The 18,413-nt window shown below is 38.4% G+C and overlaps 1 protein-coding gene across 1 annotated transcript in view; it reads left to right on the top strand.

Moving 5' to 3' along the window:
- The window catches only part of glis3 (GLIS family zinc finger 3), a 59,049-nt gene extending 40,930 nt beyond the window's left edge, over positions 1-18,119 (top strand). The window contains exons 6-10 of the mRNA XM_030151092.1: positions 4,882-5,023; positions 5,151-5,223; positions 16,453-16,610; positions 17,090-17,263; positions 17,390-18,119. Of these exons, the coding sequence (XP_030006952.1) occupies positions 4,882-5,023; positions 5,151-5,223; positions 16,453-16,610; positions 17,090-17,263; positions 17,390-17,505 (663 nt within the window). The 3' untranslated portion in view covers positions 17,506-18,119. The remainder of the gene's footprint in view (positions 1-4,881; positions 5,024-5,150; positions 5,224-16,452; positions 16,611-17,089; positions 17,264-17,389) is intronic.
- The last annotated feature ends 294 nt before the right edge of the window (positions 18,120-18,413 follow it).

Raw genomic sequence — 18,413 nt, 5'->3', positions numbered from 1 at the left:
TGCAACTGTAATCTGTCTCTCATAAAGCGCCTATGTTTTATTTGCTTATTAATATGACAACTGCAAAATCTGCGCTTATAAATATTGAGCTGACATTAATAAGTTCCACAATTATGGTTGTTTAGTCTGTGGTGGTTTTAGAAACATGCTTTAAATGAGATCCAAAACATTTCTGTGTATAAGTATTATATTTATTTGGTAGAAGGTACAAAATTTACAGGAAATGGGGGAAAAGGAAGAGGAGTCTATGATAAGCACCCTCATATATCTAATTTTATATCTTCTGTTGGTTTAAAGATTAATTCAAGTCAAACAATGGCTTTAGCAGAGGTACTTTACTCCAGTGATCAACATGAGAAATATTTGACATCTGCTCTATAAATGCAGTTTTTTTCACAATCTGAAGACAAAAGAAGCTTGATTTAGGGCTGCATGATATTGGAAAAAACTGACATTGCGATTTTTTAACCTTGCAATATATATTGCGATATGAAAAACTACTCAGGAGGATATAATAGCTGTGTGGCGCCAACGTAAATGGTCAAACAAATTAGTTGTGTTTCCTCTGGTTGTGGCGACAGGTGGAAGACACTATCAACACAGAACACGTTTCAGTTTCATCCTTCTTGTAGCTGAAATAATTCCATATGACTGACGGTACTTTCTTTTTGGCACCAAGTCTTCGTTTTTGGTGATTGTCTCGTGTTCGTTGCTAGTTTTTCAATGTTGTTACCAGCAACTAACTCCAAACTGATTAAAAATGAATGTGATTGGTGGATGGCTGTGTGCAGTGTGTGTCAGATACCCAGGTTGAACTTAAATGAGAACACGTTGAGTTCATTTTCCTTCTACGTTGCAGGACCTGCGATGTGACTATTGTGCACACATACACTACCGGTCAAAAGTTTTCGAACACCCCAATTTTTCCAGTTTTGTATTGAAATTCAAGCAGTTCCACTCCAATGAACAGCTTGAAATGGTACAAAGGTAAGCGGTGAACTGCCAGAGGTAAAAAAAACAAAACAAAACATAAGGTTCAACTAAACTGAAAAATAATGTACATTTCAGAATTATACAAAAAGGCGAACAAGAAATGGGTTAACAACTTAAAGCAGTTCTGTAGCAATGGAGGTTGATCAAGCCTCGGAAGTTGGTGCTACCAGTTCCTACAGGTGTCCCAACGTTTGTGAATTCCGTCCAACCCCCTCTGTCTGCATAAAAGTAGTGTTGGAACACACTTTGGTACCATACCATTGTGAGTATTATTTGAACAGTATTGTACTGCAGAAAGTAGTGTGTTACTATCTATCATTAATTGCCTTTTCCTCACCATTTTTATAGTAACACACTACTTTCTGCAGTACAATACTGTTCAAATAATGCTCATAACAGTATGGTACCAAAGTGTGTTCCAACACTACTTTTATGCAGACAGAGGGGGTTGGAAGGAATTCACAAACGTTGGGACACCTGGAGGAACTGGTAGCACCAACTTTCGAGGCTTGATCGACCCCCATTGCTGCAGAACTGCTTTAAGTTGTTAACCCATTTCTTGTTCGCCTTTTTGTATAATTCTGAAATGTACATTATTTTTCAGTTTAGTTGAACCTTACATTTTTTGTTTGTTTTTTTTTACCTCTGGCAGTTCACCACTTACCTTTGTACCATTTCAAGCTGTTCATTGGACTTGAACTGCTTGAATTTCAATACAAAACTGGAAAAATTGGGGTGTTCGCAAACTTTTGACCGGTAGAAATGGGTAGTGCATAAAAGTAGTGTTGGAACACACTTTGGTACCATAACGTTGTGAACATTATTTGAACAGTATTGTACTGCAGAAAGTAGTGTGTTACTATAAAAATGGTGAGGAAAAGGCAATTAACGATAGATAGTAACACACTACTTTCTGCAGTACAATACTGTTCAAATAATGCTCACAATGGTATGGTACCAAAGTGTGTTCCAACACTACTTTTATGCAGACAGAGGGGGTTGGACGGAATTCACAAACGTTGGGACACCTGTAGGAACTGGTAGCACCAACTTTTGAGGCTTGATCAACCTCCATTACTGCAGAACTGCTTTAAGTTGTTAACCCATTTCTTGTTCGCCTTTTTGTATATTCTGAAATGTACATTATTGTTCAGTTTTGTTTAACCTTACCTTTTTTTTTTTTTTTACTTCTGGCAGTTCACCACTTACCTTTGTACCATTTCAAGCTGTTCATTGGACTAGAACTGCTTGAATTTCAATATAAAACTGGAAAAATTGGGGTGTTCGAAAACTTTTGACCAGTAGTGTACATTGCGATGACGATGCTCAAATGATACATTGTGCAGCTCTAGCTTGATTTGATCTGATGGAGAATGACATTTAAAGTTGCAGCTTTTGATTGTTTTTTGGCATCTTTGGATTATAAATCCTTGATTCCCCTTCAGCACTTGTAGAAAAAGTGGTCTGACATGAAACATGGAGACCACCCATACTCTGGACCCTGACTCTGGCTGTAGAACATCTACCTTGTAGTGATGCACTGGCTCTGTTGACATGATCTGAGTCTGCATGCGTAAATCATCACCAGAACCAACATGTAGAGTCCCACATCTGATTTCACCTTTGTATAAGTGTGGCACTTGCTTGGCTGCGTGGTGACACCGGAAAAAGAATTCTCACAGAGCTCATTATGTGTTCAGAGTTAAGCTTCTTTTTCAGAAATTAACTACCAGCCAAGTTGTCATGTGGATACATTTTATGATGTAACCATTTAACCCATAAAGACCCAGTGTTTCTCTCTATTTAAAGGTGCTGGAGACTTTCATGACCAATTTTTCATCAATTCTGTTAAACCTCAGTCATATCCTCAGTATCACAAATCTGTAAGTGTTTCTGTGATTACTCACCTGAATCTCTTACATTGTGGTGAATGATTTCGAAGTGCCATCCACCATAAACAGTCCATGTGTTTATCGTTTAATGAAAAATTGGTCACGAAAGTCTCCAGCACCTTTAACTTTTCTTAAGTGATTGATCATCATTTATTATCATATTACCCTCTGTATTTTGCATTTCTTCAAGAAAAATCTGGTATTTTCCCATATTTAATTTACTGATCATGTAGATTAGGGGTGGCCAGCCCTAGTCCTGGAGAGCCACTATCCTGCATGCTTTAGATCAGTGGTTCTTAACCTGGGTTCGATCGAACCCTAGGGGTTCGGTGAGTCAGTCTCTGGGGTTCGGCGGAGGTCAGGACACACACTCGACAACAGCAGAAGTCACACTGATTTTCAGTAAATATTCATTACTATTGTAGCCTGATGGAAATTAGGTGATGGGTGTGTGTTAAAATGTGTGAATGCGCATATGAAACTGGTGGGGTTCAGTACCTCCAACAAGGTTAAGAACCACTGCTTTAGATGTGTTCCTCTTCCAACACACCTGATTCAAATGATTAGCCTATCATCAAGCTCTGCAGAAGACTGATAATGACCGTCAGATGTGTTGGAAGAGCGAAACATCTAAAACATGCAGGATAGTGGCTCTCCAGGACCAGGGTTGGACACCACTGATGTAGATGTTCATAAAAGCTCAGATTAAAGTAAACTGTCATAATATCAGAAACAGAAAAATGAAGAGAAAGTAGCTTTTTCAGAAAACATATCATTAACTGAACATAAACCCAGTGTGTTCTGTAGATGTTCATTAAAGCTCAGATTAAAGTTGAGGGTTATTATGTCAGAAACAGAGAAAACTGTGGAAAACGTGACTTTTTCAGCAAACTCTCTCATGAACTGAACATAAACCCAGTGTGTCCATCCACTGTCATTGATCCAACTCCATGGGTTTTACTGGTGAATGAATGTTGTAGAAGATGACAGTGTTTCCACAGTAACTACAGAGCCTCTGAACGTCCAAATGGGTCATATCTGATGACCATGAAAAGATGAAGAACTGTGTTTTACACCAATTATTTCCATGTATTGATAGGATTCGTGCACAGGTGTCAAACATGCGGCCCAGGGGCCAAATCCGGCCCACCAAAGGGTCCAATCCAAAGGGTAGGATGAATTTGTGAAATGCAAGAATTACAATCAAGATAATAACAGTTAATCGTTTTACTTTAGGGGCCATATAAAGCCCTACTTTAGTCTCAAGTGGGTCAGATCAGTAAAATACTACCATAAAAACCTAAAAATAATGACAATTCCAAATTTTTCCTCTGCTTTAGTGTAAAAAAAAAAAAGTGAAATTACATGAAAATGTGTAAATTTACAAACTAGCCTTTCACAAAAAATATGAAAAACTAGAACTGTGTTAAGAGAAGTAAGTGTAATTTTACTAATATTCTGCCAGTTACTAAAATATTTTTTAAATTTGCATATCCGTTGCGATCTGTAAGTTGTAATGCACATTTACAAATGCTAAGCAGAGGCAAAATATAGTTGAAATTGCAGTTATTTTTCTTAATAAATTTCAATTTTTTCATGGTTGTTCATGTTATTCACATTTTTAAAAGGACAGTTTATAGATGTAAACGTTTCCATAATGTAATTTTAGTTTTTTCACAATAAAACACATTGAAATGTTTGGAGTTGGCATTATTTATATATTATTATGTTATTAATTCACTGGTCCGGCCCACTTCAGATCATATTGAGGTGAATGTGGCCCCTGAAGTGTGACACCCCTGGATTAGTGGATCAACAGGTATTAAACATTGTATATTGGTAGATGGTAGATTGGTTGCCAGTGTTTTTTTGGGTCTTTATGGGTTAAGGAGGCGGTGTATTTGCAAACAGGTGTTTCAACACAGTCAGCCATAACAATAATAATATCACTATTCATTCACCAATGATTTCCCTTCATGATCTACAATTTTTCAAGATGAAATCAACTGTGGATGTGACCGCGGACACACTGACAGACTGTTTAACCATCCAGCCGCTACAGCTGAGCCTCTCTCCTCTGGCAAGAATAGACGACATCTTGCAACCATCTTCCGGTGGCTCTCAGGAGTCATTTTCTGGTATGTCTAAGCACAACTCCGAAGCATTTATGCAATGTTTTTGATATTAAAAAATAAAAAATAAAAAAAACTGCATGAAGAGACAATGGTGGACAGCTCTGAAGTGTCTGTCATATTGTTTCCACAGCTGCTCCACAGGGACAAGACTCCTCCAACAACCCTCCCCTGGCTCTGCTGTGCTCCTTACAAGATAATTACAGGTACCTTTGTGTGGTTTTTGTCAGCTCTAAGGATTTCACTGTAGTCAGATGGTAAACGTTAAACTATTGGACCAGAGATTTGTAATTATTTTAAAGGAATGTTATTTTGCTCTTTTTTTTAACCTTCTGTTTATTGGTTTTTGTTATTTTTTAACATATTAAAAAGAAAAAAAAAAAAAAGAACATAGTTCCAACATATGATACAAAAGTCCTACACACAGACAAACAACAAGCGGAACAAATCCCCCCTCCCCTGGCACACATCCCTTCCAAATCACAGGAAAAATAAAAATAAACAAATAAATAAACAGTAAATAAATACAAAATAGAAGTATAAAATTCCCACTTTAAATGTTACGAAAAAAAAAACTGTATAACAAAATACTCAGTCAAGAGAAACGTGACAGATTGCACTATTAGCATAGATCAGAAAAGGAGTCCATGTCTTTTCAAAAGTGTTCGAGGCTCCAGCTAACGTCAAGTGAATTTTTTCCAGTTTGATCCATTTTGAGAAGGATGGTGGAGATGAGGATTTCCACTTTAACAAGACAAGCCTCCTGGCCAATAAAGATGTAAATGCAATCATATCTTTGCCAGCAGGGGTAAATTTAAATGGAGCAGGTACCATGCCAAACAAAACAGTAAAAACATTAAGAACAATTTTCTTTCGTGTTACCATTGATAAAACATCAAAGATTTCCAACCAGAATTTATTTAAAGATGGGCAACCCCAAAACATATGAGTATAATCTGCTGTAGCCTGCTGAGATATTTTGCTTTTTTGAAATGGAATTATACGGTGGTCGACAAGGGCCAAACACATTCCAACAGCCCGTTGTGTCTCAGTTCGAGAAAACAGCTGCAAGTACAGAAAAGATGCAAATTCACAAACTCAAACACAGTCTAAACAAGGTACAAAAAGAGGAACGAGGTGCAAATGAAAAAATGTGCCGCAAGAAACAAAAACAAATGCATAATCATCAAATGTTCTGCAAATAAAGAAACGATGCAAACCAAGAAAACATCTGCAAATGAAAAACGCTGCAGAACCAGTCAGTCCAACAGAAGTGCTCCAAGTGTACAATTGAATCGAATAAGTCACATGACCACGCTTCACTGTAACTTCAGTTTGTTTCACTGTAGTTTGAAACCCTGTCAGTCAACTGTTCTCCGTCTCTCTCTCCATCCTGTGTCTGTTCTGCTGACAGCACCCCCCCAGCCTTCGAACAGGTGTGGACAGGTGGACAAGGGCAATTAACCTACAATTAATAATTTAATCGAGCAAATTCTTATCAAAAAATAATCATTAGTCGATTAATTGTTTACATCCCTAGTTCAGACTGTGTTTGAGTTTGTGATTAGGGATGGGAATCGATAAGAATTTAATGAGTCCGATTCCATCATCGATTTTGCTTATCGATCTGATTCCTTATCAATTCTCTTATCGATTCTCATTGGGTGAGGGAATAAAAGAGTACAAACAGGTGTGTTTGCATTAATGGTCGTTTATATTTCCATCTCTGCACAAAAATTATAACATATACATTATGTACAAATAATAATAACAGATGACCCTGGGCCAGTTTTTTTTTTGTTTTGTTGTTTTTTTTTGGGGGGGGGGGGTAGCGGGGGGGTGAGTACAGTGAAAGTGAAACTAAAGACGCTTTACTAATTCCTCTATTGGCGCATTTCCACTCAGTGGGACCAGTTTGACTCGGCCCATCTCCTGTTGTTATGCACCTCATTTCCTTTGCCCTACCTTCGGAAACTTGTATTTGAGGGGGTACGACGCTTGTTGCCTGCACCGGAACCAGAACTGGGCCCAGATGACGGCCTGGTGTTCACTCTGTCACTAGATTCACAAGCACCGCTAAGTTGCGTATCAAATGAATCACATGCTGTGGACAAATGTTTGAACATATTGGAGGGATTCCACCCTTTTGAAGAAATGGAAGCTTTGACAGTGTTCCAGTGGACCTGGTGTCGTCTTTTTAGACCGTTTGTTTCTGCCTCAACGCCCTGTTGGCTACGCTCTGATCAAAACAATGCAGCATACGTGTGACATCATCGCACATGCGCAACAAAGGCGGAATCAATAAGCAGAATCGTTAAGCAGGCAGGCAAACGATTCCAAGGAATCGAGCTACTGGGATCCGGTTCTCAAGAAGAGCCGGTTCTGGATTCCCATCCCTATTTATGAATTTGTATCGTTTCTGTACTTGCAGCTATTCTCTCTAACTCAGAGTTTGGGAACATTGGCAGAGCAGAAGTCCAGTAGTTTTCAATAGTTACTTTTGGATTCCAATTACTTTTGCGGTACTAATAGCACTGTTTTTGCCTATTGTAAGAAGATAGTGATGGCCACAGTAGTGGTGTTTACCATATGTCCTAGAAAAATTACAATCGGACTTTCTGCATTGATAACTTTCAAAATAATTAAACAATCTAAATACTATTTCAGGGTATGAAACTATAACTTGTTACCTACATCTTGCAGAAAACCCCATTTAATTTGGTTCACTGCTCTCGTAGAAATGTGGATCTTTGTAAAACATGTCATGGGTTCGTTTCTTCCAAGTTTGGCACTTGGATGCTCTTCTGCTTCCATATGAAGGAAACTATTTAGCTCACAACTGTCAAGGCGACAAACAAATTAATTCAAATTCTGTGCATAACATTATATCAGTGGTGTGAACTTGTGTGAGGTTTTGTTTTTGAAAGTTGTATTGATCTGTCAGTTACCATTTTGCATTTGTTCCCTAAAAAGTTAACATCTGTTGACAAGCATTTCACTTTGATTCTTACCAATCCAATTCTCAAACTGTAAATTCGTTGTGGTTGGCCAGCAGCTAACTCCTGCTCAGAGCGTTCATTGTGATAATAATAATTTAATATCTTTCTTCAATCATTCATTGTCGCACCTTACCAACATTTGCAAAACTCAGAAATCTGCTTCCTTTTTGATGTATTTCATTATTCATTTCGTTAGTTGAGAATGAAAAGAAACAAGCAGTCAGTTTTTCAAAAGAGATATTTTTGTGCGAGAACACAATAAACAACCTCGTATTTGTACGGCATGAACACAATAGACAATGCGTCTCCTTACAAAACTTAGAGGGAAGGGCCCTCTGACATGTTTTACAAAGATCCCCATTTCTCCGTCACCACTGAAGCAAATCGAATGGGTTTTTTTTGCAAGACGTAGGTAATAAGTTATAGTTTCATGCCCTGAAATTGCATTTTGATAGAGTCACTATTTTTAAAGTTTTCATTGCAGAAAGTTTGACTGTAATTTTTTTTTTGGGACAAACGGTATACTTCTGCTTCTGAAATAAGACATGGATCAGGTATTTATTCTGTAGAATAAGGCGTGTTTGTGTTGGAATTCAACACACAGGAGTGGGATGGTTGTTGTACATGCACACATGATGATTTCACAGGAAATTGCAGTGGTCTCTTCAATTTTTCCAGAGCTGGATTCTGTACAGAGCATAAATAGTGAATCTAAATAATGTTCCGTCCAAGTACCATTAAAAGGTCCTGCTTTAGTTATAGCAGCGTCTTTAAAGATCAAGCCCTGAGTGAGATTCAATAGTGCAAAAAAATAAGTGGCCTAAGGTGCTTAATTATGGTTAGAGTTTTATTATGTGCAGCTTTCACTACACAAAGTCACTAAATTCATAATTGCAAAATAAATCTAAAGTCTAATCCTAATCACTGTGGGTTTAAACACGTCTGCAGTAAGAGTCTACTTGGGTGCCGTTAAATTAACTCAGCGAGCCAAATGGTACTTTCTTTTCATTTTGTGTTCCCATTGGCACAACTAGTGCTTTAACCTTGCAGGGCTACTTTAAATGTGCCACAGTCCTTTTTTTTCCTCTCTTTTGAGATCTAAAACAATCAACTTAAACATTGGTTGTCATGACTCCATGGCTATAAGCTCATAATTAGAATACTCCAAGAAAGAGATTTTGAGAACGAGTATGAAGGTTTCTCTTTTGGCAGTGTGTGTGGGTGGACGGATGCTGTGGCTGGGTAGAGATTTTACACATTGAATATGGCCAACAACACATTTGTCTGGTCAACCCATAGGACCGCATTCCCTTCATCTATACACTTCAAAGCATGTGATAAAGGATTCCTGGCTTTCCGAGCAGCCAGATGCTCATGGCATCTCGCTGGCTGCGATTGTTCTCGTATCAGCGGTAGGCCAAAGCTTTCACGGCAGGATTCAGGATAGACAATCAGCCTGTGAAAGAAGGCCTTGCTCTGCCTCATTGGTCTCAACCACCGGTATTAATGGATGCTATAGCCACCGACAAGAGTGCCTAAGGAATTCAATAAGTGAATCATAAAATCTAGGAGAAAAAATCTAAAGTCCAGTCAGAGAAGAGACATGCTATAATTACTGTTTTGACATTGAAACAAACTGACTCATTTCACTTGTTGTATATTGTGAGCAAACTCTGACTCCGTAAATATTCTTTATTGGCACGCAGGCATGCAAATGTGTCACTTGGCAAGTCTTACATGAGTGTCAGCTGTCACGGCCATTGAGCAGTATTAAGATGTTTGTTTAATCCTTGTATTTAACAATGAGATACATGATTTCAGTGATGTTTTCCCTGACTGGTTTAATGTTGTTTACACTAATATATGTCTGGCCAAATGGGTGATCTATAGGCCTGATTTATATGCTTTCACCTCAGTGCAAATCCTAGACAGCTGATCTTCTGAAAGGTTCTATTTTGTCCGAAACCATCATTACCTCCACCAGGAGGTATTGTGATCACTTTGCTTTTGTGTTTGTTTGTTTGTTAGCAACTTTACAGGAAAACTGTTCCAACCATCTTTACCAAATTGTACCCACAGATAGGCCTAGGCCCTTGGACCAACCCATTAAATTTTGGGCCAAGTAGGCCAAAGTTCAAGGTCACAGCAAGGTCACAAAATCTACAATTTTCCTAACTCTCATCATTGAGCAGTTTTCAAAAATTCATAAAAAATTCACAAGGACTCCAATTAGCCTCCATTTTGATACACCTGTACCTTAAAACAATATCTTGTATCTGGCACAAAATTGTCCACATCCACTGTGGAATGTGGACTCTGTGGACATTTACATTTAACATTGAAAATCCCATTTACAACACATTTTTCATTATAACTCAACAAATATTGTTTGGAATTTAATATAATTTGACATACACATGACTGGTACCAAGCTTCAACTTTTTCTGCTGTACGGAACAACCTTGAAACTATTTAGTTTAAAAAGAAATAGTCGATCCTCACATGCACACCGTTCGGGATGCTTGGCAGAGGTTTGCGTTCTCTGAACACTTGTTATTTAATTCAATTCAATTCAGTTGCATTTGTAGAGCCCTAAATCACAACAAGGTTGCCTCACACAGCTTTACAGAATTAGTCGGATATGATTATTATTGAAATATATTGTATTATAAGTTATGCTGACTATCATTTAGTTAAGTGCAATATACTTCAGTTCTCCTAATCTGTTCTCCATCTGTTATTTACATTATTAGGACTCTAAACAGATGTTATTATATCGTTAAGGAAGCAAAAGTTATGTGTTGTGTTGTATAAATGTGAGATGGGGGTGGGATTTAATAAGTTTACTTCTTCCCACTCCTTTTTGAGCAGTACATATTGAATTTATTTTATTACCGCCGCCGAGGAGGTTACGTTTTTGTCGGCATTGGTTTGTCTGTTTGTCTGTCTGTGTGCAAGATAACTCAAAAAGTTATGGATGGATTTGGATGAAAATTTCAGGAAATGTTGATACTGGCACAAGAAGGAACAAATGATTAAATTTTGGTGGTGAACGGGGGTCTGCGCTCTCCGAGTGCTTTTCTAGAAAAGACAGCGCAGACCTCCGCCAAGGCATATCAGTAGGCCCTCGTGCCCCCCCACCCCCGATCACCACCAAAATTTAATCATTTGTTCCTCCTTGTGCCAGTATCAACATTTCCTGAAATTTTCATCCAAATCCGGGGCACTGATCTGCCTTGGTGGAGGTCTGCACTCTCCGAGTGCTTCTAGCTACTAGTGTACATGACAATTGCTATTTTGTCTTGATCACCTTTGTTTATTAATGTATTTGCTCTGTCATTAGTTCCTTGTACACAAAAGATGTTTGATTTATTTCTTCTGCTCAAAACAAGTAAATGAATGAACTGGAAAAGCACTCGGAGAGCGCAGACCTCCGCCAAGGCAGATCAGTGCCCCCCATCACCACCAAAATTTAATCATTTGTTCCTTGTGCCAGTATCAACATTTCCTGAAATTTTCATCCAAATCCGTCCATAACTTTTTGAGTTATCTTGCACATGGACAGACAGACAGACAGACAGACACACCAACGCCGGCAAACACATAACCTCCTTGGCGGAAGTAATGAATGAATGAATGAATGAATAAAAAACAAACAGTCAAAGAAACTGTAGAAGAAGCAAATGGATTAATGTCCTGGGCATCCCCCGTCCTTAGACCCTCCTTCTCAGCAAAGGAAAAAACTCCAAAAACCCAGTGGGAAAAGAGGAACCTGAGGAAGAACCACAGTGAAGGACAGATCCACTCCCATGGACGGACAGACTGTAGATCAGTGTTTCCAATCTTTTTTGTCTCATGACCCCATTTTAACATCACAAATTTCTGTCGACCCCAGACATTCAAAATGGAGACTTTTTTTTTTTTTTTTTTTTTTTGCTAAAATTAATTTGTTTTTGATCATGTAATAGTTTGCTATACTATGTTTCAAATAAAGGTTAATTTTGGAGGACATTTAGTCTATGTAATGTATATTATTATGGATGGATTGCAGATTGATCATTTGGCTGTTTTCAAATAACCACTGTGTTGGATGTCTTACAATGAAAGTAACCTAAGGACATTTGCATTTGGTGTAAGATTACAAAAGAAGATTATTAAAAACCCAAAAAAAAAAAAAAAAAAAGATAGAAAAAGGGTGAGGTAATGGGAGCAGATGTGATCAATTTTTGTCACATCTATGCTTTACAAAAAGTTGATTATGTAGCATTTGGTTGATGTATAGGAGCTATTTTATCTTAAGAAATGCTATGAATGAGTTAGTGAGAATACATCATAGTTACACACATTCTACTTTTCTCCTTAAATCAGTTCCAAGTCATAAAATATGACTTAAAGCCTTGAAGGCCATTACCGACACACTGGAGCTTTTCAGTACATTGATTAACCTCCTGAGACCCAGCTGTGTGTTTTTGACCATGGTGGTGGATAAAAGTTAAAAAAATGAAGAAGAAGAGAAAAAAAAAAGATGTCCACTGCAAAGGACAACAACACTACAAAGATATCTGAAAAATGCTGTTTTTTCAAGACAGTTTTTTCATGCAATTTTTCAAACTGTTGTCAAACTGAGTCTCAGGAGGTTCATTCATTCATTTCATTCATTTGTTTGTTTATTTCGAGTATTTACAGAATACATGCAAATTCAAAATTCCAAAAAAAATCATTCATCTATACTCGAAAAGGAGCGGGAAGAAGAAAAATGTATTTAATCCCACCCCTATTCTCATCATCAAATAACTTAACATAATAACATTTTAAATACTCACTCCTGTCCTTTGACTTCAAGCCAGAACAATGAACAAAATAGGCCTATACCAAATTAGAATGAACTCATTTGACAGCATTTACACTGTATAACCAAAATGTGTGTGAAAAATAGAAATAAAGTACATTCCTGGTGGTGTTACCACAGGTAACAGTTAACCATCAGCTTACATGATAATAATTACATACCATCAATGGTAAAAACAAAAAACTGCAATACCACAAGTGGTAAAGAACAGCAATAATTACATACCAACAATGGTAAGAAAAAAAACAAGAAACTACAAGAGCACTAATGGTAAAGGGCAGCACATATCAGCAATGGTAAGAACAATACCAGATGGTAATGGACAACACATACCAACTAAATGAGGAACTACAAGCACACGTTAACATATAAGACGGAATATTGATGTAACCTCAGTTTTAAGACCCACCATCTTTATACTGGGACCAGATCATATTTTTGTGTAACAGTTTAAATCGGTGGATATTTTGGTATTGCTTGTGTTGGATGTCCAGACTGTTCCAAAGTTTCACTCCACATACAGACACACAAAAACATTTATAAATGGTTCGAAATTTGGGTAATGTGAAATCTCCAAAGCCTCTCAAATAATGAGTACTCTCCAGAATTGTGAAGCTAGGTTAAGCTATACATTAGAAACAGAAAAAACCCAATATACTTTTAACTTCTGCTCAAATTCAGAGGCAGAAAACACCCAAATTGGAAAGTCCACTGAGTGTCACTCTCATTGAATCTGTATCCAAAGGGTGTTAGCAGCTCGGCAGTAGGTTTTGCAGTCTGCACATTAATTCCGTTGCACAAAGGGCTATGAAATTAATGCTTGATGTCAAATTAACACAAATGGTTGAATACTCCAATCTCACTTCATAACGGATCATGTCTTATTGTGCTGTGACTTGAACCTGGATATAAAACTAATTTTACAAACACAGTTGTGGTTGGGTTGTGAAATTCAGATGTATGGGTTGCTAGTGGATTATAAAGGGTGGTCTCCTTCTGTGGTATGTGATAACCAGTGGCGGCAGGTGACATTATTTTCTGGTGGCGCAGTATCCAAGTCAGTTTTCAGCTGCACATATCACCACTAGGATACACCACTATATAAGTACATGCACCACTATTTTAAAATATTAATTTAAATTGAAATACAAATATACAGTATGTGTTTTCAGTCGTGTATTTTTTATATGTAAATTTCACCGTCTATCCCTCAAACATGCACATTTTTCTATGACTCAGTTGTTAAAGTCAGACATGTCCCTGACAAGTGTCTTTTCCACTGACAGTATGGACAATGCATTTAGACCAAGGGTGGAGATAGTGTGAGTAGATCACCCATTAAAGAAATAGAAAATCAGCGTAAGAGTTAAAATACCACTGATATCACTTGCACTGGGAAACAATCCCATGCCTCCCTGCACCCTAGTCCATTGTGATAACCACAGAGCTAACTGTTTACTCATGGATCAGTAGTGTTACTAAAGGTGAAGACACACCAACCCGATTTGCGGTGGTCGGATGTCGTCGGTCAGTCTGGCGAGGTCGGTTACATGAGTCTGGTTGGTGTGTTCCATTCAGTCGGCCATCGTTAATTCCGTCTCCAGTCTTTTCGGCCGATTCAACATGTGCAATCGTCCACTACCCGTCGTTCAGTCAGACCAATCTGATTGGTGGAAGGATAGCCTTGGACTAGTGAATGAGTGACGGAGAAGTTTCCATGTGAATCCAGCTCTGCCAAGGTTCTTCACACTATTATTGTCTTCTATAATAGTCCATTCACTGCTCAGATCAGATCTGAATGAGTGACAGTCAGTGTCGACATCTTTCTTCTTCCACAAGTAGAAGCCTTAGAGCTGACAACGCCAGTATCTTCTTATTACTAACCATCCGTTCAACAAGTACAACAACAACAACCCTTCTGGACTGCTCAACACTCTGCTGACAACAATGACTGATGACAGCTAGCTCTGGGTTTTGGTCTACAGGGATGTTTTATCATTTTATCTCGCACAAGTGCAGAACGTACACTCATGTCGGTAGTTGATTTGGTGTGTTCTTCACACTTTTTTGACTGTGCCGGGAAGACAAGAGCCGGCTGATAAGTTGGGCTACCTTTTCTGGTGACCATCAGCAGTCTGGTTGGTGTGTCTTCGCCCTTACAGAGCTACTCTCTTATTCCATTTCTGAGGAAGGTGTCGATTCTTTTCGGGATGTGACGTTTACTCCTGTGGGCAATACTTTGGTGCAATGTTTGTGCCTCGAGGCTCTCCTATCTCTTGTATTGGAGGAGGTCCATTGAACACGTGCCATTTATAATGAGAGTCTGTGGAGTTCTCAGGCGGCGCCCCAAACAGGAAACGTGTCTGCTCATTAAATGACCGAAAACATTTTAACACTCCACTTGAATGTAGATTATTCACAGTACTCACAGGCTGTATCACATATAGCTCATTTATTTTAATATTAATGTTTTTGTAAAATTATTTTAGGTGATTCCTATTGTTTTCTTCATCATACATTCATACAGTTGGGGCATCGCCTACAGTGCCCTCTATTGATGAGCTGCCACTGTTGATAACTATATACAGAGAGACAGAGGAGGGGACTGTAATGCTGCGTTTCCACTACGTGGAACCGGCTCAACTTGGCTCAGCTCGACTCAGGTACCAGGTCCTATTCCTGGAGACCGTTTCCATTACAGGACAGGACCGACTTTACAGTACTTGGACGTCATAGTGATGCTGCGCGTTACTTCTGTGTCGTCTGCTCAGAGAGTTGCTGATAAATTTGCTCGTTGCGTGTTGTCTTGTCAAACTCATGCTGAATTTTTTCGTCTGAACCTCCTCGACAAACCATGGTGTAGTTTTGGGCTGTCATCACATGGATTAACCTACTGCTGTATTTACTGTAAACTTCTGCATCTGTTTTTTGTAAAGCTGTGGGTCACAGAGACAACTGTTTGACCAATCAGTGGTCTGCAGTGTTTACACGTCACGTTTAAGTATCTGGTCCCCAGTCCTGGAACCTCGGCAGAGGTGATACCAAAAAACTAGTGCCAGGTACCAGATTCCAGGTCCTTTTTTGTAATGGAAACGCAAAAAGGCAGAGTCAAGTCAAGTCAAGTCGAGTCGAGTCGATACCATATAGTGGAAACGCGGTGTAAGAGCGAATGAATAATGGGTCAACGCTTTGAGTGCCCAAAAAAGCGCTATAGAAATCTAATCCATTATTATTATTATTATTATTATTATTATTATTATTATTATTATTATTATTATTATTATCATACAGTAGTTGATATGAAAACAGTGTTGGCCTAAGGGTGATGTTCCTACATGAGTTCATACTGTTGTCTTATTGACAACATTTTCTCCCACTCAACTGGAACACTTTCACTGAATCTCATATGGAGGATGAACAGAACAGATGCAGAGCCTGAAATATTTTGCAAGTCAGTACAGTAAACCTTTACAAATACGACCTTCTTTAAGCTAATGTATCGTCTTTTTTGTGAATGATAAATGCACTAACTTATTTGTTTCTCAGTTGTACAAGCAGAACATTTACTGGAGTGTGAAACCTTTCAGGTTTGTTGATCCTTCCCCTCACAAGCTCTTCCCTGGAGACCAGTGTGGGCCTTGCTCTTCCACTTGCCTCCCACAGCCTCCCAATGGGAGATCCCTGCACAACAGTGGAGATCTAAAGCAGCCTGGCCAGCATCCTGATCTACCCGATCATAAAGCAGGTAATCAGCATCATCTTAGTGTTCCTGAGGTTTGTAGCTCATCACGACTTAGAGGTGAATAAGCAGCGATTCTTCAGAAATAAAGGATTATAGTGTAAGTTTCACATCTGAAGAGTCTATTAGCAAATGTGTGGGCAGTTTGACAATCTGTTTGAACAGATTCTCGCACATGCACATTAATCATGCAGTATATCTCTATGATGTGTAGCAGGTGGCTGGTGATTTTTCTATTTAGACAGAATCAGGCAGCTATGTGCCTTTAAATAGATATCACCTCTTTTCCCCCTAGACTTGACAGCCACATTGATGTTGACAAGAAACACACGATTCATTTTAACTGCTGAGATAAAGACATGGGTTATTTTCCTTTGCCGCTTTCCCATTGTACTGCATAATTGAGGAGAAATGCTACGGCCGCTCACTGAAATGTCTTGACAATGCAAATAAAACAGTGTTGCTTTGTCACAATAATTCTACAGAACTCTCTGGGCAAATGAAGCTGCTATTTTCTTCTCCGCATTACGGTGGGATCACAGCACAGACCAGCTCAAGTCACCTGATGCAAGTTGATGCCTTTGGTGACAACTCGGCTCCAGCAGTCAATAATCCCAATGGGGTGGCAAGCTCACAAACATCTTTTTCTGGCATAATGGGTAATGAAAGTACAGTCTAAACAAAATTGCTCTTGCATGAGCACTTTATTGCCACTGGATTTCACACCTCTCAACGTGACATGTATGTTTCTTGGTGTTTGTGTGCGTCCGTCCGTATATTTGCAGATTTCGACATCCGCAGCCATGACCAGAACACGGGCTCTAATCAAGAACTAGAAGGACATGTCTTCAGTGTTATGAACCACTGTCAGGTCTCCTCTTCCACCTATACAGCAGGATGATATTATTCCACTGTTTTTTAAATGCATGGTCGTGGGTCCTCAGTCCATTTAAGTGAAATTATTCAGAGGACAAATGAAATGGCATTGCAACCTGGCAACAGCATGACTAAAGAGTCAAAGAATATGTGATGATAAAACACTGAGGCACTTTGCATTGTCTCAAAGTCTCCTTGACTAGATCTGTGTAAATCTCTGTTTCCACAGTTTTTCTCTCTTCAATTATTTGTATTTAATGACGGATTCTTATGGATTTTAGCATTTACTTTCTGACTTTTAACAGCTTTGTATTGAAGTACTTCAGATAGTATCTTGTGACATTTTGCACAATATTCTACAATGCAATCGAAACAAAGTGAGCAAGGGATCATTTATTAAGGTTTTTCTTAGAACCATGGCTTTGTAACTATAGCAACAAGACAGCCTTATCATATAGTGCCATAGAGTGCCATATAGAAATCATTTGATATAAGATCTTGTACTGTATGTCTAGATCATGAGGCAGATTTGTGTACACGACCATACCAGTGATTTTGCATGTTATTTGCTGCGTGTTTATTTACTAAAATGACTTTTACTTCACCCTTTTCCATTTATAAAACCAGGGCTTATGCTTTTTAAACACTGCTTCATATGGACTTTCATTCATTGCTTTGTAACATTTGAATGATTTGAATTGTTCAATGTGTTGCTGCATTATCAAGCATACAGAATACAACTATAAGGAAGATAAAGATATGAGTATAAAAAAGAACCTATTCATCACCATCAGCTAAACCCAAATGCTGCTTTTATGTATCAGCTCCAACATTTAGGCGATCCATGTGTGGTTCATCCATCAAGTTTTTTCAAACAGTGCGTAGTTTTGTTTTGTTTTTTTTTTGTTTTTTTCATATTTCCTCCAACAGGCA

The sequence above is a fragment of the Sphaeramia orbicularis genome, chromosome 12, assembly GCF_902148855.1.
Source record: "Sphaeramia orbicularis chromosome 12, fSphaOr1.1, whole genome shotgun sequence".
NCBI lineage: Eukaryota > Metazoa > Chordata > Actinopteri > Kurtiformes > Apogonidae > Sphaeramia > Sphaeramia orbicularis.
Note: the sequence above shows the minus strand (reverse complement) of the source record. Positions and strands in the feature narration are given on the sequence as shown.